This window comes from Chelonia mydas, chromosome 1 (assembly GCF_015237465.2).
Source record: "Chelonia mydas isolate rCheMyd1 chromosome 1, rCheMyd1.pri.v2, whole genome shotgun sequence".
NCBI lineage: Eukaryota > Metazoa > Chordata > Testudines > Cheloniidae > Chelonia > Chelonia mydas.
The window spans coordinates 318,304,912-318,326,580 of NC_057849.1; the positions used below are offsets into that span (position 1 = coordinate 318,304,912).

Sequence of the window (21,669 nt, forward strand, 5' to 3'; positions counted from 1 at the left end):
TCCATTGTGACCGCTCTGGACAGCACTTTGAACTCCGATGTACTAGCCAGGTACACAGGAAAAGCCCCAGGAACTTTTGAATTTCATTTCCTGTTTGGTCAGCGTGGCAAACTCAGCAGCACAGGTGACCATGCAGTCCCCCCAGAATTGTAGAGCGTAGACTGTTTCTACGCTCTCCCTAACATCTCCATCCCTGAGGTTATCATAGATTAGAAGGTGAAAAAACCGCACTCCTGATTACATGTTTTCCGAGCTCATGCAGTCCTCGCGCACTGATAGGGCACAGCTTAATGCATGAAGGCATTCAGTGGCAGAGGTCAGGAAAGAATTAAGTGAGTGCGAAGAGCGGAGGCAGGACGCAATGCTGAGGCTAATGGGGGAGCAAACGGACATGAAGCAGCACCTGTTGGGGGAGCAAACGGACATGATGAAGCGTCTGTTGGAGCTGCAGGAAAGCCAACAAGAGCACAGACCTCCCCTGCATCCACTGTATAACTGCCTATCCTCCTCCCCATGTACCATACTCTCCTCATGTGGGGGGAGGCTCCGGGCACCTAACCACTCCACTCCAGAGGATGCCCCAAGCAACAGAAGGCTGTCACTCAAACAGTTTGATTTTTAATGTGGCTACAATAAGCAACGTGGCCTTGTCCTTCCCACGCCACCTGGGCTACCTTGTCTATCTCATTTTTTAAAAAAAATAATAATGAAGAAAGAATGCATGGTTTCAAAAAAATAGTTACTTTATTTCGAAGGGGGTGGTGGTTGGCTTACAGGGAATTAAAATCCACAAAGGGGGTGAGTTTGCATCAAGAAGAAATACATACAACTGTCACACTGAAGCCTGGCCAGTCATGAAACTGGTTTTCAAAGCCTCTCAGATGCACAGCATGCTTTGCTGTGCTCTTCTAATCACCCTGGTGTCTGGCTGCTCAAAATCGGACGCCAGGCGATTTGCCTCAATCTCCCCCTTACTCTCACAGATATTATGGAGCACACAGCAAGCAGCAATAACAATGGGAATGTTGGTTGTGCTGAGGTCTGACCTAGTCAGCCAACAGCGCCAGCGAGCTTTTAAACATCCAAAGGCACATTCTACCACCATTCTGCACTTACTCAGCCTATAGTTAAACTGCTCCTTACTACTACCCAGGCTTCATGAGCCAAGGGAGCAAGGGGTAGGCTGGGGTAGGTGCAACCACGCGGTGATGCCGGCTGGGAGAGCAGCCTAAGGCAGAAGCCTCCAGCTCACATGATATTCCAGGCAGGACTCAATCTCCATGAGACGAAAGTCAAAGAAGAGAATGACCTGGAGTCTGTCTCCCATTCGGTGCTCTAAGAGGAGAATAGCCATGTCTGTCCAGGTGCCCGTCGACCTCACCGAGGTCTGCCAGGAGCACACAGGAGACATATGATGGTTATCAGTCCTACTCCACCATCTGCCGCAAAGGCAAGGAGCTGCTGTTGTGTAGCAATGCAGTACCTTGTCTGCCAGCAGCACCCAGGAGACGTACAGTGACAGTGAGGTGAGCAGGCTGCATGCTTGCTGTGGTATGGCATCTGCACGGGCAACCCAGGAAAAAAGGCGCAAAACGATTGTCTGCTGTTATTTTCATGGAGGGAGGGAGAGAGGGAGGCCTGATGACATGTACCCAAAACCACTCGTGACAATGTTTTTGCCCCATCAGGCATTGGGAGTTTAACCCAGGATTCAAATGGGCAGCGGAGACTGCGGGAACACCACTCTAAGTCGATGCTAGCCACGGTAGTGAGGATGCACTCCACCAATTTAATGCGCTTAGTGTGGACGTACGCAATCGACTGGATGATTTAGCTGGGGATTGGTCCTGCTTTGAGCAGGGGGTTGGACTAGATGACCTCTTGAGGTCCCTTCCAACCCTGATATTCTATGACTGCATAAAATCGGTTTCTAAAAATTGACTTTTATAAAATCGACCTAATTTTGTAGTGTAGACATACCCCAAGAGGAGGGTCATATTGATTAATTTGGGGAACAATAAGAGTAGGTTTAATATGAACTTTGCTGTGCTCCAAATTGTTCTTCACCTCTCTCTCTACTATTCAGGTTAATAGTAACTGAAAAGAACAATTAAGTGAAGCAATAAATAATGAATTGCTCTAGGATTTCATAAAAAGGTAATTGTGTTCCTATTTCTTTTACCCCATTGTAAACTGTATCTTTAAAAAACTGGTCTAATATCAGGTTACATTAGGATCAAAAAACCAAATTGTTTAAGAAACAGTGCAAACATTCACTTACCCTGCAACAGTTCAGCTCCTCTGCTGTCAGTATGATTGTTCCACATTTCTTCCCTGGAATTCCTCTGAAAACAAACAGCAAATATATACCTCAGAATGATTTAATATTATTTAGCGAAAACTTCCCATGCCAGCAGCCAAAATTCCACAGACATGATTTTAAGTGTCTTATCATAAAGGAAAGCTTAAATAATTTGTATTTCATGGCTAGGAGGTATAAAGCCATAAATTAATATCTTCCATGAGACAGGCTACAGCTAACTCAAGCTGAACACTAGCATGTGCCATTGCTGGTCAGACTGCTGAAAGAGGACTTGGCCTTCTTGTATTTTAAATAGTATAATTGGTACCTTAAAACACAAGTGTTTGTCTCCCAACTGTGCTGTGCAAGGATTGGGGTTAAAGACAATGAACAGGCTCAAAGAAAGTGAGAGAGTATCTTGGGAATGTGGTAAATGGAATTTTATTTATTTGATAAAATAATTAGTTTAGAGCTATAAATTAGAGAAGAGATAGCAAAAAATCTTCAGATGCAACAGGATGGCCATTTCAACTCTTCCACCGTGTGTGCTAAACAAAAGAGCTCCTGAGAAGCTGGAAAAAACTGCAATTCAATAGTTTAGAATCATAGAATCATAAAATATCAGGGTTGGAAGGGACCTCAGGAGGTCATCTAGTCCAACCCCCTGCTCAAAGCAGGACCAATCCCCAATTAAATCATCCCAGCCAGGGCTTTGTCAAGCCTGACCTTAAAAACTTCTAAGGAAGGAGATTCTACCACCTCCCTAGGTAACGCATTCCAGTGTTTCACCACCCTCCTAGTGAAAAAGTTTTTCCTAATATCCAACCTAAACCTCCCCCACTGCAACTTGAGACCATTACTCCTTGCCTGTCCTCTTCTACCACTGAGAATAGTCTAGAACCATCCTCTCTGGAACCACCTCTCAGGTAGTTGAAAGCAGCTATCAAATCCCCCCTCATTCTTCTCTTCTGCAGACTAAACAATCCCAGCTCCCTCAGCCTCTCCTCATAAGTCATGTGTTCCAGACCCCTAATCATTTTTGTTGCCCTTCATTGGACTCTCTCCAATTTACCCACATCCTTCTTGTAGTGTGGGGCCCAAAACTGGACACAGTACTCCAGATGAGGCCTCACCAATGTCGAATAGAGGGGAACGATCACGTCCCTCGGTCTGCTCGCTATGCCCCTACTTATACATCCCAAAATGCCATTGGCCTTCTTGGCAACAAGGGCACACTGCTGACTCATATCCAGCTTCTCGTCCACTGTCACCCCTAGGTCCTTTTCCGCAGAACTGCTGCCTAGCCATTCCGTCCCTAGTCTGTAGCTGTGCATTGGGTTCTTCCGTCCTAAGTGCAGGACCCTGCACTTATCCTTATTGAACCTCATCAGATTTCTTTTGGCCCAATTCTCCAATTTGTCTAGGTCCATCTGTATCCTATCCCTGCCCTCCAGCGTATCTACCACTCCTCCCAGTTTAGTATCATCCGCAAATTTGCGGAGAGTGCAATCCACACCATCCTCCAGATCATTTATGAAGATATTAAACAAAACCGGCCCCAGGACCGACCCCTGGGGCACTCCACTTGACACCGGCTGCCAACTAGACATGGAGCCATTGATCACTACCTGTTGAGCCCAACAATCTAGCCAACTTTCTACCCATCTTATAGTGCATTCATCCAGCCCATACTTCTCAAAAGGTGTACTGTTTCACGAGAAATTTGTTTGGACAAAACTCCAAAAACAATTTGGAAGATAATGAAATTCCTTTATTTTGTGACGTCTTACTACAAAGTGTTTAGTTATGTATAATTACTACCATTATGTTAGCAGCAGTACCTATAAAATAACTTTTAATGCAACAAACTAAAAAAATTAGCAAGAGAGAGGAAATGATTAGGGCTGTCAAGTGATTAAAAAAATTGTGAATAAGCGCGCTGTTAAAAAATAGAATACCATTTATTTAAATATTTTTTGATGTTTTCTACATTTTCAAATATATTGATTTCAATTACAACACCAAATAGAAAATGTACAGTGCTCACTTTCTATTTATTTTTATTATAAATATTTGCACTGTAAAAAACAAAATAAATAGTATTTTTCAATTAACCTAATACAAGTATGTAGTGCAATCTCTTTATCATGAAAGTTGAACTTACAAATATACAATTATGTAAAAAAGGAACTGCATTCAAAAATAAAACAATAAAAACCTTTGGTGCCTACAAGTCCACTCAGTCCTAATTCTTGTTCATCCAGTCGTGAAGACAAACAAGTTTGTTTACATTTACAGGAGATAATGGTGCCCTCTTCTTATTTACAATGTCACCTGAAAGTGAGACAGGCGTTCGCATGGCACTTTTGTAGCCAGCATTGCACGGTATTTACCTTCCAGATATGCTAAACATTTGTATGCCCCTTCATGCTTTGGCCACCATTCCAGAGGACATGCTTCCATGCTGACGATGCTCATGAAAAAATTAAAAGTGAGCTGTAGCTCACGAAAGCTTATGCTCAAATAAATTTGTTAGTCTCTAAGGTGCCACAAGTACTCCTTTTCTTTTTGCGGATACAGACTAACATGGCTGCTACTCTGAAACCTTAATTAAAATTTGTGACTCAACTCCGTGGGGGAGAATTATATGTCTCCTGCTCTGTTTTACCCACATTCTGCCATATATTTCATGTTTTAGCAGTCTTGGATGATGACCCAGAACATGTTGTTGTTCATTTTAAGAACATTATCACTGCAGATTTGACAAAATGAAAAGAAGGCACCAATGTTAGATTTCTAAAGATAGCTATTGCAATTGACCGTAGGTTTAAAAAGCCGAAGTCTGAGAGGGATGAGATGTGGAGCATGTTTTGGAAGTTTTAAAAGAGCAACACTCCATTGTGGAAACTATAGAACCCGAACCACCAAAAAAGAAAATCAACCTTCTGTTGGTGGCATCTGACTCAGGTTATGAAAATGAACGTGTGTGGGTCTGTGCTGCTTTGGATCATTATCGAGCAGAACTCGTCATCTGCATGGATGCATGTACTCTGGAATGGTGGTAGAAGCATGAAGGGACATATGAATCTTCAGCATATCTGGCATGTAAATATCTTGTGACGCCGGCTACAACAATGTTATGCTAATGCCTGTTCTCGCTTTCAGGTGACACTGTAAACTAGAAGCAGGCAGCACTATCTCCCGCAAATATAACCAAACTTGTTTGTCCGAGTGATAGGCTGAACAAAAAGTAGGACTGAGTGGACTTGTAGGCTCTAAAGTTTTACATTGTTTTGTTATTGAGTGCAGTTATGTAACAAAAAATAAAAATCTACATTTGTAAGTTGCACTTTCACAATAAAGAGATTGCACTGCAGTACTTGTATGAGGTGAATTGAAAAATGCTATTTTTTGTTTATAATTTTTACAGTGCAAATATTTGTAATAAAAATAATATGAAGTGAGCACTGTATTAATAATTTTCAATTGGAATTAAAACTGCGATTAATCGGGATTAATTTTTTGAGTTAATCGCGTGAGTTAACTGCGATTCATCGACAGCCCTAGAAATAATATATTGTTTTTATGGGGGGAAAGGTACAGAATAGATTCTTATACCAGAGAGCTATATTAATTAAGAATATAAAGGACAGACATCTTGTTTGACAGTAGCCAGTGCCAGATGGTTCAGAGGTAGGTGTAAATACTCAGCATTCACTTATTTGCACAATACTTTACCATACATGGGTAATTTCTTTCTGACTCTTGCCTGTGATCAGTTTATACCATAAAACATGAGCCTTAATAGTCACTATTTTAATTTTATCCAAGCCAATAAATCTCAAGTGTCTCCTCCTTGTGGTACGGGGAGTGAAGATGTGGCAAAAAATGCACTGAGTTACTAAGTCTCATCCAGACACAGAAGGCAATGGATGTGGGTATCAGTCTCTGGTATGATCACCACACCTCTTGAAGGCCTTATGATGCCAAAAGGGACAAGTAAACTATCGTATACTACTCTTTGCAAACTACTTAAGGAAAAACCTAGTCTTGAGGACACAAATATAAAGTCTGATTTGCTCTTTGCAGTGGTGGCAGAGGAAGTGAGGCAGCTGGGAGGTAAATTCTCTTACCAGAGTACAGCAATGACATCACCTTTGTATGAGAACTGTCATGCCTCTCCAATGGACAAAGCTTTTCAACATAGTTCTGTAGATTGACATCACAAGCACCATATTCAATTAGTGGGAATGCCCCTATAATTCGTCATTTTACGGAAAAGATCATTTAGAAATGTCTTACAATGTTAAACTTTCATTGAAACCAGTTTTCATAACCCTCTCCTGTAAAACCAAGATCTCCAAGCAGCCTGAGTTTAACTAAACAGACTTTGAAGGAAAGGAAATTTTTAAAAAGTAATCCTTGAAATACACACAGACCTTAAAATATCTTTTCATACCATGTGACAATATTTTAGGCTTGATACTTAAATATTTTTTGTAGGACAAGAAGTTCTGTATTCTAATGAAAAATTGGAAAATCTGCCCTTTCGGCTGCATCACACAGTAACCAATTCTAGCCATCTTGGCTCAAGGAGGCATCTGATCTTAAATTTGTCATCAACCTGAGGCTGAAAATTGCCCATCCTGTATATCACTGTATTCTGAAGTGTGGATTCCACATTTGAGAGAAAAGGAATAAATTCTCTCTGGCACAGGAAAAACACACACACACACTCACTCACTCTCTCTTTTAGTTATATAATTGTACCAGTTTAAAAAACATTAATACAAAAATGTTTTAGTCAAAATTAATTAGCTCTTTGTAAAGTCAAAAAACTAATTATTCCCCCCCCTCAGAATTTTCATTAATCCAGTTAATTCTCTCTAAAATGAATTTCATAAGTAGTAAAGGGTTCTGAGTCTTGGAATATATCATCTTGCAAGATTCTCACTCCTGGGTTTCAGCATCTAAGTTTGATATAGGTGAAACTGCCTAAAAGTACTATTGTCTCTTAAGGGTGTGAGCCAACCTTTCCTCCACACACTTCTTACCTGCACCTACAACTACTGGCTCGAACATTACAATTAGTTTGTGACTGACCTCCCTCAAATTAAGCCAATCACCATCTATTTGAAAAATCAGGCCTCAAAAGCAGAAATAATAAACTCAGTACATGTACATACATAACATAATCAGTAACTAACGAACAAATATACCATACTCCAAACTCTGAGGGGAGACGGGAGAGTGAGAATCTTGCAAGATGATATCTCTAATGAAACACAATGGAATCTAAGTCATTTTCTGTCCTCTGAAGATATCTGTGCAAAATTCTTACTCCTTGAAAGCAATGAGCTCAAGGATGTCCAAAGGAAAACATTATATAGTAACTACTAAAATGGCTGAAAGAACAAAGACAAATACCATCAAGGAAAAAGGTTTTTGTGGTTTTTTTTGTTTGCTTTTTTTAAAATAAGAGGTAAAAATTACCTCCCAAACACATCAGCCTTCACCAATAAAAAGCTGCGAAGATGTAGAACATGACCCAACCACCAGAAAAACCATTCCAAAAATCTTATCAACTCAGTGGAGGGACATGCTGAAGAAACAGAAATTCCAGAAAGTGGGAGTGACAGGACTCCCTTGGAAACAGAACTACAGAACTGCAAGATCAAAGCAGAAACACTCTGTATGGTCTTCAAGCGTGGTTAGAGAACTGGTGCACTCTCCCTTTAAGACAGGCACGGGGAATGACTCTCTTGTATTAGCCACCTCAGAGACAGACAGCAAGAGCAAGACAGCAGGTATGCCAACGCAGTGAGCTGGGCTGCTTAGGCCAGAATTTGTATATAAATGCTCTTGTAAATAAACTCTGTTTAGTTTACCTTATCCTGTGTGGATCTCCATTCCTGTGAGCAGTCTGAGTGAAGACAATACAGAGTCTTTTGAGATAGAGTACAAGCAGTACTGTCTAGCAGAGCTGGACAGATAACTGATTTTTCAGATTGGCCCACAAACTTTAAAAAAAAAATTAGAAAAAATATTTTCTGTTCTGAAAATGTTTGGAATTTGTCAGCAAATTGGAAATCTGTTTCAGGCCAACAAATGTGTGTGTACAGTCCAGTGGTTAGGGCACTTCCTGGGATATGGGAGACCCAGGTTTGAATCCCCTCTCTTTAGCAGGGACTTCCAACTCAAGTCCATTAGGTCTTTCCCCTGCCAGATGGGCATCTTAACCATCAGGCTATAGTCTATTTTGCTCAAAGTCCCTCCTAGTGAAACTGTTCACTGGGCCAGAGAGAACAATGCTATAACCAGAGATGCCATTTACAGAGGGCAGGGGGGCACCTGACATCCCCCCCCTCCCCCAGTTTCATACCAGAAGTCTGCTCGTGGTGCACACTGCAGTACCATGCAGCCAGGTCCCCTTCTCCAGGAGCTGGGGCTCTTCTGGTCAATTTCCTCTGCCATGCTAGCTCACCCACCCTGCCCCGTTGTCTGCCTCCACCAATCACTAGCTGAGACTATACGGAGTGACAATCCTCCTAACCAATAGTAGCAAGGCAGTGAGCAGCGCCTCTGGGGGTGGAGCATGCAAAGAGGTCAGAGTGGGAGGGGGAGCATAGGGTACCCTGTGGTAGTGGTAAAAGCATAAGGTAGCCTTTGGTGGGGGTGAGTAGGAGGGGAGGAACACAGCGGCCCCACTGGTGGTGGTGGTGGTATAGGGTACCCAATGGGGGGGGGGGCGGGGGGGAGAAGCAGATGGCCTCCAGTGCTGGAGGGAGCACAGGGTCCCCCTTGGTAGCAATGGGAAGGAGAGAGAGAGCACATGGCCGCCAGTGGCGGAGGTGTTGGAACCTGGGGGGGCCAGTAGGTTTGGAAAGGGGAGAAAGTCTCCAGGGGAAAGGAGAGGTGAGCGAACAGGTCTTTCCCCTGAGGGAGGGGCCAGTAAGCGTAGGAGGAGCAGCTGAGGGGGAATAGTCCCTGGGGCAAGGATCCTGAAGGAGGGGGAGCTGAAAAAGGGTGGAGGGCTAGGAACAGCTAAGTGGGTCTCGGGGGTCTGTTTGCCCTCAGAGGAGCAGGAAGCACCCTCACCTATCCCTGGGAAGAGACCAGTGACAGACCCTTCTGGTCCAGAAAAAATGGTTACCTACCTCGTAATTCAAGATGTGTTGCTCATGTCCATTCCAAGTAGGTGCACAGTCGCCTGAAGAAAATGAGTACTTGTGGCACCTTAGAGACTAACCAATTTATTTGAGCATAAGCTTTTGTGAGCTGTAGCTCACTTCATCGGATGCCAGAAGGTTTTTCCCCTAACAGTACCTTTAGGGTTGGCTCAGGTGCCCTCTGGAGTCATGCCTTCATGAAGCTGCATATAGGGCTCTGCCCTGCCAACCTGCCACCTCTCCAGTTCCTTCTTGACAGATTACTCTGACAGAGGTGAAGGCGGGTGGGTCTTGAAATGGATATAAGCAACACATCTTGAAGAACAATGGTTACGAGTGGTAGGTAACTGTTTTTTCTTCTTTGAGTGCTTGCTCATGTCGATTCCAAGTAGGTGACTCCCACGCCTTACTTAGGAGGCAGGGTTGGAGTTCATGGAATTGCTGATTGAAGCACCGCTTTGCCAAATGCTGCATTGTTCCTGGCATGCTGGGTAATGGCATAATGAGAAGTAAAAGCGTGGACCAAGGACCACATTGCCATTCTACAGACATTCCTGGATTGGGACTTGGGCCAGGAAAGCCACCGAGGAAGACTGAGCCCTAGTGGAATGAGCAGTCAGCGCGGGGGCAGGTATGTTTGTTTGCCAGATCTTAGCATGCTTGGATGATCCATGATGATACCCTTTGGGAGGACACTGGGGGGCCCTTCATCCTGTCCACCACCACCTCCACAAACAGCTGGTTCAATTTACGAAACAGCTTTGTTTGCTCAATATAAAAAGCCAATGCATGCCAAATGTCCAGGGAATGGAGCCTCTGCTCCTGATTATTAGCGTGAGGCTTCAGGAAAAAAAACTGGGAGAAAGATGTCTAGGTTGGCATGAAAATGCAAGACAACCTGAGGGAGAAAGGCCAGATGCGGTCAAAGTTGCACCTTATCCTTGTAAAAGATGGTATACGGAGGGTCAGATGTGAGGGCCTTGAGCTCGGACACCCTTCTAGCTGAAGTTATTGCAACCAGGAAAGCTACTTTCCATGATCGATAGAGCAGTGAGCATGTCGCCAAGGCCTTGAATGGAGGCCCCATCTGCCTTGGGGGCACCAGATTAAGGTCCCAAGCCAGGGTTGGTTGCCGATCCTGTGGGTACAGCATATCCAGTCCTTTAAGAAAACACAGCACCACTGGGTTAGCAAAGGCCAAGCAGCCTGCCTCTCCTGGGTGGAATGCCGAAATGGCAGCCAGGTGAACCTTTATTGATGAGAGTGACAAGCCTGCTGCTTCAAGTTTAGCAGGTAGTCCAAGATAAAGGGTATTGAAGATTGCGTCGGAGAGGTATGGCTCTGCAAACACCAAATCGAGAATCTCTTCCACTTGGCTAAGTAGGTAGCCCTGGTGGATGATTTCCTACTGCCAAGGAGTACCTCCCTAATATGATCTGAGCATATGAGCTCTATCGGGTTTAACCATGCAGCTTCTAAGCCGTGAGGTGGAGAGATTCGAGATGTGGGATGCTGGGGCCGGCCACGATGCTGGGTGATCAGATCCGGAACTAAAGTAGGGCGACTGGGGTGTCCACTAATAACTCCAACAGGATGGTGTACCAATGCTGGCAGGACCAGGCTGGAACCATCAATATCACTGATTCTGCGGATCTTGAGGAGGACCTTGTGAACGAGCGGGATAGGTGGGAATGCGTAAAACAGATGGTCCAGAGGAACTGCACATCAGTATCAGAGAGCTGATAGAAGCGACAGCTCTGCTGGAGACCAGAAGCCCTGAGTTCTGTGCTCTCTGAGGTGTGCTCCCCACCCTACTGCTGATGCATCGGTAACCAGACACAGCAAGGGGTGCTGTTTGGAGAAAGGGATGCCTGCGCACACCATTCACATGTTGACTCACCACTGAAGAGTCTTGAGAACCAGCAGTGAGAGTGTGACTACTCTGTCCAGACTCTGTCTGCCCAGTCAATACACTGATACTAGCCAGGCCTGGAGAGATCTGAGCCTCGCGCGTTGCACTACATACATGCAAAATGCCATGTGCCAGAGGAGTTTTAAGCAATTCCTTGTAGTCCAGCAGTAATCATGGGGTACTGCCTGAGGTCTTGTATAATGTCGTGCATAGCTTGAAAACGGCACTGTGGTAGGAAAGCCCCGGCTTGCCTTGAGTCTAACACCGCCCCTGAGAACTCTATTCTCGAAGTGGGGGTTAGTCAACTTTTGCACATTCAGCAAGAGACCCAATCTGTCGAATGTGGACCTTATCAAATTGACCTGTTGTTCCACTTGCATCCTGGAACAGCCCTTGACCAACCAGTCGTCCAGGTATGGGAATACCTGAACGTGCCTTTTCCTCAGGAAGGCGGCTACAACTGACGTGCATTTGGTGAATACCCAAGGGGCCGATGACAGGCCAAAAGGGAGGACTATGAAATTGTTAGTGAATGCTACAAAACTTAGGAACCTCCTGTAGGGCAGGATTATGGAAATGTGGAAGTATGTGTCCTTCAAGTTGAGGGTGGCATACCAATCCCCTGGATCCAGGAATGGGATGATGGTGGCCAAAGAGACCATACAAAACTTTAGTTTCTTCATGAACCTGTTGAGGTTGCGCAGACCTAGGATGGGTCTAACCACAGGTAATTTGGGACCACCCATCGTAGGAATGAGATAGACGGGCCAAAGAGTAGTAACGGATCCAGAATTTGCGTTGGTGTATCGCCCCCGGACACATCTTCAAAAAGTCTGCCAAGGACCTGGGGGTTGTCTTGACGATCCCGACCCCTGGCTGTTAGGGGGTTGAGACTGGTGATGCCAATGGCTTCTGCCCCTTCTTCTATAGAAGTCCTGCCTAGAATGCCCCTGATATGGGCGCGGCATAGGCAGGGATTTAAAATGCTTGCGCTGTGTGATGCCCCAGAAATTTGAGAGGGGCTTGAGAGTCTTTTAAGCTATTCAGCTTTGGGTCAGTTTTCTCTGAAAACAAGATGGAGCTCTCAAAAGGGAGATCCTGAATAGTCTGTTTAATCTCCTCCGGGAGGCCTGAAGCCAGCAGCAACAAAGCATTGCAATCCCCGAAGACATGGTGCGGTTTACTGAGTCTGCTGAGTACATTGAGGCCTGCAATGAGGTCCTTGCCACAGCCTTGCCCTCGTCAACCAAGGCCAAGAACTCAGACTTGGAGTCTGCTGGCACAAACTCCTTAAATTTCAAATTTTAAATTGCGTCCCAGGATTAAAAATTATAGAGACTTGAGGATTCCCCGCTGGTTCACAAAGTGAAGCTAGAGCCCTCCAGTGGAATGTACCTTCCTCCCAAAAAGAGATCCAGCTTCTTTGTGTCCTTTGCCCGGGAAGTGGGTTCCTGTTACCCTGCCTCTCCCGCTCGTTGACTGCCGCCACCACCACCAAGTCCAGTGGGGGGCACGTAAAGAGATATTCGTACACGCTTTTTAGGAGTTCCAGATGGGCTCAACTATCCGGTGGGCCAGGCACCGATGTTTCCGCTACTGCCTCATCGGGGAAGGATGATGAGGAAACCCGGGCCAGTACCGGGCCTTCTTGCCCGTCCGGTTCCTTGAAGCATTCCCAGTTATCTGTAACTGCGCCCATCTCGGTGCAGACTGTGGTGCCGACTGCAGTGCCAACAACTATGTCATCCACGGTGCTGGCAGCATCCTGGATGGCGCTCATCCATCTGATGCAACCAAGAAGGATTGAAAAGGAACCCTGGGATTGATGGTATGTCCACGGAGTCCAAAAGGGCTACTGCGCTGGCATCTGCCACTGCACTGGCCCTGGCATGGGTGGAAAGGACTGTGCCATCTCCGGTCTCTAGGGATGTCTCTGCCCTCCGTGCCAGCTATTCCTGGAGACATAGGGCTCCACCTCCAAGTCTGCAGAGGAGTCCAAGCGCAGAGACCATGGTGTAGCAGTGCTGAATAGTGCTGGGGAGAGGGTGAGCAGAGACACATGATTGCCGACTTGCTCCTGGGATGGCACCGGCAGTCTTTGCAGTACTGGAGGCTTCAGGACTGATGATCTCTCATGCTGATTGGGAGAGTGCAGGCCCGCCAGGGCTATCAGATCCCTGGCTGCCTCAAAGGTCTCTGGTGTGGAGGGGAGATCTAAGTCCTCCACTTGACCTTCTTCCACAGGTGCCGGCTCAACGGACCAGCGTGGGCCTGGAGTCAATGGTGCTGGTGACCCCAGAGTCCTTTCTCAGTGCCACATCCCTCATCGAGGCTGATGCGCTGCACACCAGTGCTGAAGAACCAGGTGCCGGATCCATGGGACTTGACTCCGACTGCGGCCACAGGGCTGCCTCCATCAGCAATGGCTTCAGCCTGTGGTCGCTCTCCTTCTTGTTGCCGGGGCAGAATCCTCTGCAGATTTTGCAACTATTTATTTGATGGGATTCCCCCAGGCACTTCAAGCAGGATGTGTGTGGGTTGCCTCTTGGCATCAGCTTCTGGCCAACCCCAGACGGCTTAAACCCCTGGGACCGAGGCATGCCCGGCCCTAAGAATATGAAGGGAACCCCTGCTAACAAGGGGGTTCAAAAAAATACACTACACTATACTAAGAACTATTAACTATTTAAACTATTTACAGGTAGCAACTTAGAGCCCACTAGGGGACTGCTTGAAAATGAAAGAGAAGAGAACGCTCCAATGACTACTACTGGTGATAAGAAGGAACTGGAGAGGCGGCGGGTCGGCAGGGCCCTATATGCGGCACCATGAAGGTGCGACTCCACGGGGCGCCTGAGCTGAGACATCGGGTACTACCAGGGGAAAAACCTTCCAGCAACTGTGCACATGGCACGCACACACCTACTTGGAATTGACATGAGCAAGCACTTGAAGGACCATCATGTTCATTAGCAGTTGCAGTTTCAAGGACAGGTGTGCTTCAAATTCTGCTCACAGGTGCTGAGCTCGTGGGGGATGAAGGATGTGCTTCTGGCCAACACAGATCAATCTGTACTCCACCAACATCCCATCCATCAGTTAAGTCCCCTTCAGCTACCACCAGTGGGCATCTCAACAGCTGACCTATGTTATAGTAGTGCCCAAAGACCTTAATCAGTATGAGTCCCCCATTGTGCTAGGCACCCTACAAACCATTAAGAAGGCCCAGCTCCTGCCCCACAAATCTCAAACTACTCCTTATACTTCCATATGGCAGGCAGCCAAGTATTATTATTCCCATTTTACTGCAATGGAAACTGAGACACAGTGTCCAAACATAGAATGGTACTTAAAACAAACAAAAAAAAAAACCATACATACCAACTCTAAATAATAAACAAGACTCAATTTTTTCCTCAAACTTTAAAATGTGTAATTTTCTTGATGTCTGGTTTTAAATATTCTCCTCTGAGAACTACAACTCAATCACTGTAGTGTGGTGTTTAAGAACCTTCTGGAAAGCAACTAACTTTTAAACAGAAGTGAAAGTGACTTGAAAGTGTCAGTTTCACTCCTGTTAAAAGTCAGTTTCTAGTCTATTATTATTTTTTATAGAGGCCTAACACCCTAGAGCCCCAGGCAGGTGCAGTATAAACTCACGGGGCCTTGCCCTTATAGGACGTTTCCAAAAGTTAAATGATGTATTCCAAGCTTGGTGAACTGCAAAAAGGAAGTAGACTAAATGATAGAAAGTAATCTAGATTTTTATACAATTGTTTCAATTATTGTATTCAAGAGTTAGTAACAGAGTAAAAATACACATTAATATTTTAAACCTAACCACTGTCCCGATTTTTAGTTCTTTGTCCTGCGTCCCGACCGATGCACGGTCGGGACGCCATTGGTCCCAATGTTGCAGCTTTGGACACTTTTTTTTTTTTTTTTGCTTCCCCCATGTGTTCCCATATTTTGTGCGTTTCATCTGGTCACCCTATCAGTGTCCCTTAAGTGACTTGGCACAAGATGTCAGAACATGTTAGTATTAAAGCTGAGTGGGTCTAATACAGGGCTTCTCAAACTGGGGGTTAGGACCCTTCAGGGGGTCGCGAGTTGTCAGTCTCCACCCTAAACCCCACTTCGCCTCCAGCATTTATAACAGTGTTAAATATAAAAAAGTGTTTTTTAATTTATGGGGGAGGGGGATTCGCACTCAGAGGCTTGCTGTGTGAAAGGGGTCACCAATACAAAACTTTGAGAACCACTGGTCTAATAGTTATTTAATTTTCTTTATTTATATAGGAGTTAGATATAGTGCTCCTGTCAGCTAATTTCTAAGTTATTCTCTGCCAAGAAGCTAAAGAGTTTTCAGATGCCTCAGTAGCCCCTGGAATCATGATTAAAGTGCCTCCCTGCCACCAAAGTCTGAAATGGTGATCATGGCTACAAGGTGTAGGTAGGTGATGTGGATTCAAATCTTCTTTCTGCCTACTTCAGAGGAAGGATTTTAATTCACATATTCTGTCTCCCAGGTGAATGCCTTTATCACCAGGCTATAGAGCCACCCTCTCTTTTTCTTTGGCCCAATTAATATTTAAGTATTTATACAAATTAGAACAGCTTCAGTAGAAGAGATTGAAAGTATCCCACCCCGGAATAGTCTATATCCTGGTGGCTAGGGCACTTATCTGGCAGGGGAGAGATCAAAGTTCAAGTCCCTGCTCCACAGTGCAGATTCAAAACCTCAATTTCCCCCATCCCAGGCAACTGACCTAACTCTCTCTCTCTCTCACACACACACACCCCCCCACCACCTCTCTCTCTCTCTCTCATTTTTGTTAAAGCTAACCCTGAAAACACTTTTCCCCCAGCCAAAACTATTGTGTCACATTGACAAACACTTTCAGGTTGACTGAAACTGAACTCCAACCAACTATCACCCAAAAAGTTTTGCCCAGCTCTACTGTCTAGTGAATATCAAGACGGTCATTTCCATTTCAGAAGTACATTGAGAAGGATGGGATCTTTGACCGACCATTTACTAATTTGTATAAAGGTCTGCGGAGGTGATTTGCAAGGGTGTTTTGTAGACTGGTCAGATGGATAAACACTAGTGTGATGTGGTAATGTAACCACCATTCCTATATGTACATTGCTTCTTGGCAGAGAGGGAATGACTTCATCCTTCCCTGTTTGTTGATGTAGCACATTGCCCTGGTGTCATCAGTGAGTACTTGGACAGTGAGACCTCAGGAGGATAGAAAGGCGTTCAGGCAAATTGTGTTGCTCTGAACTCTATTATGTTTATATACAGGCAGGCCTTCTATGGCAACCATTTCCCTTGAACTTTTAAATGGTGGGCTCTCCATCCCAGAGAGGAGGCATCTGTTATCATGGTCTTGGTGGGAAGTGATACAGAGAATGGAACTCTGCTGTGTATTTGGAATGGATCTGTCCACCAATGTACAGAAGATAGGACTTCTGCAGGGGTGGTGACCAGTCGGTCTGTGCTGATATTATTTCTGGGGTATGTATACTGGTTTTAAGCAGTGTTGCAGCAGCCAGAGGGAAAGTCTGGCACGCTGTGTGACACAGGTGTATGCTGCCATGTGCCTCAAAATCTTGAGATGTGACCTCGCTGGGGTGGAGGCATGTGTGGAGCTTGTTGATGAGGTCTACCGTGATGTGACAGAATGCTGGGAATCAGCAACTGAACCAGCACTCTGCTCAATGTTGAGCCAATTAGGCCAGGGAGGGCCTGATTAAGGGGAAAAGAAAAAAAGAAGAGTTCCTGATTACCAGATCAGGCTGGGGCTTGGGAAGCTAATGAGCTAATTATCCCATTAACAAGGAGACTGGATAAAAGAGCACAGGAAGAAAGTGGAAGAAGGGAAGAAACAGGAGACACAGAAAGAGAAAAAAGGCTAGAGGGCCTGACAAAAGGGAGTTCTCTGGAAGGAAACATTCCCCCTCCCCTTTTTGTAGAAGGGGGAGTAAAGCTAGATAGCCTTGAAAATACTATGTGAAAGGTGGTGGAGTGAAACACAATAAACAAACTACACTGTGGTATCTACAAAAGGGAAGGTCTTTGAGCGGTCTCTGTGCAAAGCAAAGAGGACAGAGCCAGGAGACCCTGCACATGTGGGGGCTTGTCCAGTATCCTGCCTTTATCCAAAGAAATGGAAAGCTTGATGGGTGAGCTGGTGTAAAGGTTCAGCAAGTCGGGAGATGGAGGAGAGGGCTGGTTGAACAGCAGAAGGAAATTCAGAAGACCCTGAAGCCGTTCCAGCAGCCCCACCACTTGGAAAGACAGTCCTTGTTTGCCTGGCAGGCTGAGCAACAAAAAAGCCTGCCGGAATTTATAAGACAATAATCCCAGGTGCAGCAACAGCTACTACCAAGGGTACTGAGACTGCAGCATGAATCAGCATTCAGGTGCCTGGGAGTAGGTGTGATCTTAAGAGCCCCTCAATGCCCACTGTCAGAGAGCCCACTATACGGTGAGTCATATCGGGCCTGACACACTGTTATAATACGTACCCAAAAAAAGGTACCTTGTAAGGTATCATATGTAAACCAGTGATATGCCGTCAGGAATATCACTGCGTGATGTATGTCTGGGTTGTGTACAAACAGATATGCATGTGTGCTAGAATGAGGCAGCAGTTAATGAAAAGTACATTTACATATAAGGTAAACAAAGCAATCAAGCTAAGAAAAGGCAGAGGACACAGTTTAATGAGCACACCCGGGGACAGTCTGCACCCCCAAAAGTTATTCCTGGCACTTGAGACAAAGACAATGGACTTTGAAAAATATAAGAGGAACAAAAAGACATTGTAGTGATCCATCACTTCAGGAACAAAGGGGACAGTACCCGATGATTCTGTGGAAGCTGGACCCCTGGCCTGGAGATGCTGGCAACATGATATGAAAAAACTGCTTACGCAAAGAATGTAATTTGCCAAGATTAAGTTTTAGTTGCCAGGAAGTGTCTTTTGTTTTGTTTGTAGCTATACCTGTCTCTTTTTCTGTTGCTTAGTATCACTTAAATCTATTCTTTATTAACAATCTTATCTTAGTTTTACTATAAACCAATTCTGTGCTGTTATATGAAGGGTGAGTCTTCAGCTAAACTAAAAGCTAGTGTGTGCTCTGTCTCTAACTTCTGTGAGTGTCCAGTAAGAGGGATTGCACACTGCAGAGAGATGTCCCTGGGGAACTTGGGACTGGGGTTCACTGCTTGGTATCTGCAAGGCAAGGTTTAGACTGGCGCAGCTTTGAGGAGTTTCCAAAGCAAGCAGACAGACAGTCTGGTGTGTCGGGGAGCTGACACTCAGCATAGCAGTAGCCAAACTCTCATTTGCTGAGGCAGAGGGGTAAAACAGTGGCTTGTGGTTCTGGTTTCCTAGAGAAAAGCATCACAGTAGGCCTTTGCAAGATGGGCCCTGTGGATGACCCTAACAGGTTTTTGATCACTTTTGAGTAGGTGTGGGGGCAGAATGAGACAGGGGAATATGGGCCCTACAGGGGAAGCTCAGGCAGTCTGCATGGCTCTCAGTGACCAGCAGGTAGAGGATTATGAAGCGGTTAAGGCAGCCATCCTCAACCAGGTGGGGCTTTCAACAGAAAGAAATACCGGCAAAAATTTTGACACACAAAATAGACCGGGAGATTATGGCCCAGGGCATTTGCTCAAAAACTGCCAGACTGGGCCTCTCACTGGCTGAGGTCAGACACCCAAGGTATGAGCAATATCATGGATACTGTCATATTTGAACAGTTCCTTCAGAGAGTCCCTGGAGAATACCCAAATATGGGTCAGGCAACATCAAACTGGTTACCCCATATACAGAAGTTAAACTAACAAAAGAGTTTGTAGAGGAGGACATTCCCAGAGGGAGCTGGTAGTTTAAGGGGACTGACACAGGGAGGAAGACCAGCCAGCATACATCTGGAAAGGACACCAAGAAGAAGAAGGCCTCTCCACTACTAGAGGAGCACCTATGGGGTCTCAGGCTATTGTGTTTACCAGCATGGGCAGCAGGAACATATAAAAAGAGCCTGCCCATAAATGGAGTGTGGGTTTACAGAAATCTGCGGTTGGGCCAGAACCCTGGGCAGGGAGAAGGAAGGAAGTTAACAACTTTTTCTGTGATGTTGGGAAAGAGATATCAAAGGGTCTGGTGAACCCTTCCTCCATCTGTTCACTAATCAGGCGGGAGTTGGTGAAACCCCATTGGCTAATTTACAGAGCAAGAGAGAAGCTTGAATGTATACATGGGGGTAAGAAATTTTGCCCTATGGCACAGAAAGTTTGGAGGAAGTTTAAATGGAAGTGGGTTACCAAACCCAGCTGAGTTAGGCACAGACCGGAACCCCTTCCCATTAGGGAGGCAAAGGGGTGTCGCAATCCCAGAGGGAAGGTGTGAAACCCACAGTGAAAGGGAAAAAAAGGAGTTGTTAAATGTAAAAGGGTTGGAAAATAATAAACAGGAGAACATGTCAAAGAGAAAATAAAGAGAGGGGTGTGCCCAAGAGAAAGAAGAAAATAAAAGAAGGAAATAGTCTCAGGGGATAAAGATAACCTGAGCTCATTAACAGAGGTTGAGCAGTTATCAGAACTCCCACCTACAGAATTCCAAAAGGAGGGATCCCAAGAGGTTCAGCGGGTTAGGGGAACAAGCAACCACAGGTAATCAGGAGGAGGAGGGGCACCAGCAGGTCCTTCCACTAAACAAAGAGGACAAGAACAAGGAGAGTTCCCCCCGGGGTTGCCCCTGGTGTGAAGACCTGTGGGCTGAAGTGGAATTATGGGGGTAACCTCCACCAGTCAAATGTGATTTTGGTGGGTAAAGAATAGATGGGCCCTACATGGGGATCCTGGATGACCATCTTGGGGGCAAAGAAAGGCTGAAGTTGAGCAGCACTTCTGGTAAAGTGGGGAAAGCATGGGGAAAGGAATACATTTCTGTCTGGCAAAGGGGGCAAGCGTGTGACAGAGTTGAACCAATTAGGTCCTCAGAGAGTGCCTGACTAAGGAGAGTTCTGATTATCAGATAAGGTTGTGGCTGGGAAGTTCATGAGCTAATTAGCTCATTAACAAGGAGACTGGATAAAAGAGCACAGGAAGGAAGTGAATTGGGAGGAGAAAAGTAGGAGTAAGAGAAAAGGGATAGTGGGTGTTGACAAAATGGAGTTCTCAGGAAAGAGACACCTCCCCCACCTTCTGCAAAAGGAGTAATAAAGTTGGATAGCATTATAAATACTAAGACTTCATTACGAAGTAAAAGGTGGTGGAGTGAAACAGTAAACAAACAACAAGATGGTATCTACAAAAAAAAGGTCTCTGAGCAGTCAGTGTGAAGCAAAGAGGATGGGAAGAGGGTGACCCTATCACATGTGGTCTGAAAACATTGAGATAGACTCCCAATCCACAAGGGTTTACCTATCAGAGCTCTGATTAACTCTGTAGACTAGATCAGCATCAGAATAATTTTGTATTGTAAGTGAAATCAATATATTTGAAAATGTGGAAAACATCCAAAAATATTTAAATAAATGGTATTCTATTATTGTTTAACAATGCGATTAATTGCAATTAGTTTTTTAAATCGCTTGACAGCCCTAATATTTAACAAATTATTTAACCAGATGGCTCACTACTAGCTTTATCACCGGTCCAGTTCTGGTCATCTTCTATCCTTAAGTAGGGTCTGGTTAATCAATTTTATTAAAATTCCAAAGTTGTACACCCCTGTTCACTGCTGCCAGAACAGACTGCTTTAAGGTTTCATGGATTCCAAAGCCAGAAGAGATCAATGTGATCATATAGTCTGACCTCCTAGATAACACACACCACAGAACTTCCTCAAAATAATTCCTATTTGAACTAGGGCATATTTTATAGAAAAACACATCCAATCTTGCTTTACAAATTGCCAGCGATAGAGACTACACCACAATCTCTGGTAAATTGTTCCAATTGTTAATTACCCTACAATTCTGCCTTTTCAACTCTACCATATCCATCTTGTAATGGGACCACTGTTAAGATTCTTTTTCTTTAAAAGCTCCTTCTTATTGTCCTTAAGCCTGCTGGCCATAAATTTCTCCTTCTGTCTCTTATGTTTTTTCTTCATGTCCTTTGGTTTCTTGATTAATTTTGTTCCCAACATCTGAATCTTGTTCCCTCTTTTCACCTTCCCCTTTTGTCATAAGTTAAATGCCCTTCTGACTACTTTAGCCAGCCTATCCCCAAGAAGATTGGCTCCCCTTCTACTGAGATG

The 21,669-nt window shown here is 45.0% G+C and overlaps 1 protein-coding gene across 18 annotated transcripts in view; it reads right to left on the reverse strand.

Annotated features, from left to right (window-relative positions):
- Positions 1-21,669, reverse strand: part of CPNE8 (copine 8) — a 285,586-nt gene that overhangs the window by 179,954 nt on the left and 83,963 nt on the right. For 17 of the 18 annotated variants that reach the window (XR_005223777.2, XR_005223778.2, XR_005223779.2 and 14 more), the window contains one exon: positions 2,282-2,345. Coding sequence is in view for 12 of the 18 variants with exons in the window: in XM_043551226.1 (XP_043407161.1) it covers positions 2,282-2,345 (64 nt within the window). In the remaining 6 variants the exon portion in view is untranslated. Of the gene's footprint in view, positions 1-2,281; positions 2,346-21,669 lie in introns of those variants that run through there. The other variant, XM_043551261.1, reaches the window with a different exon arrangement.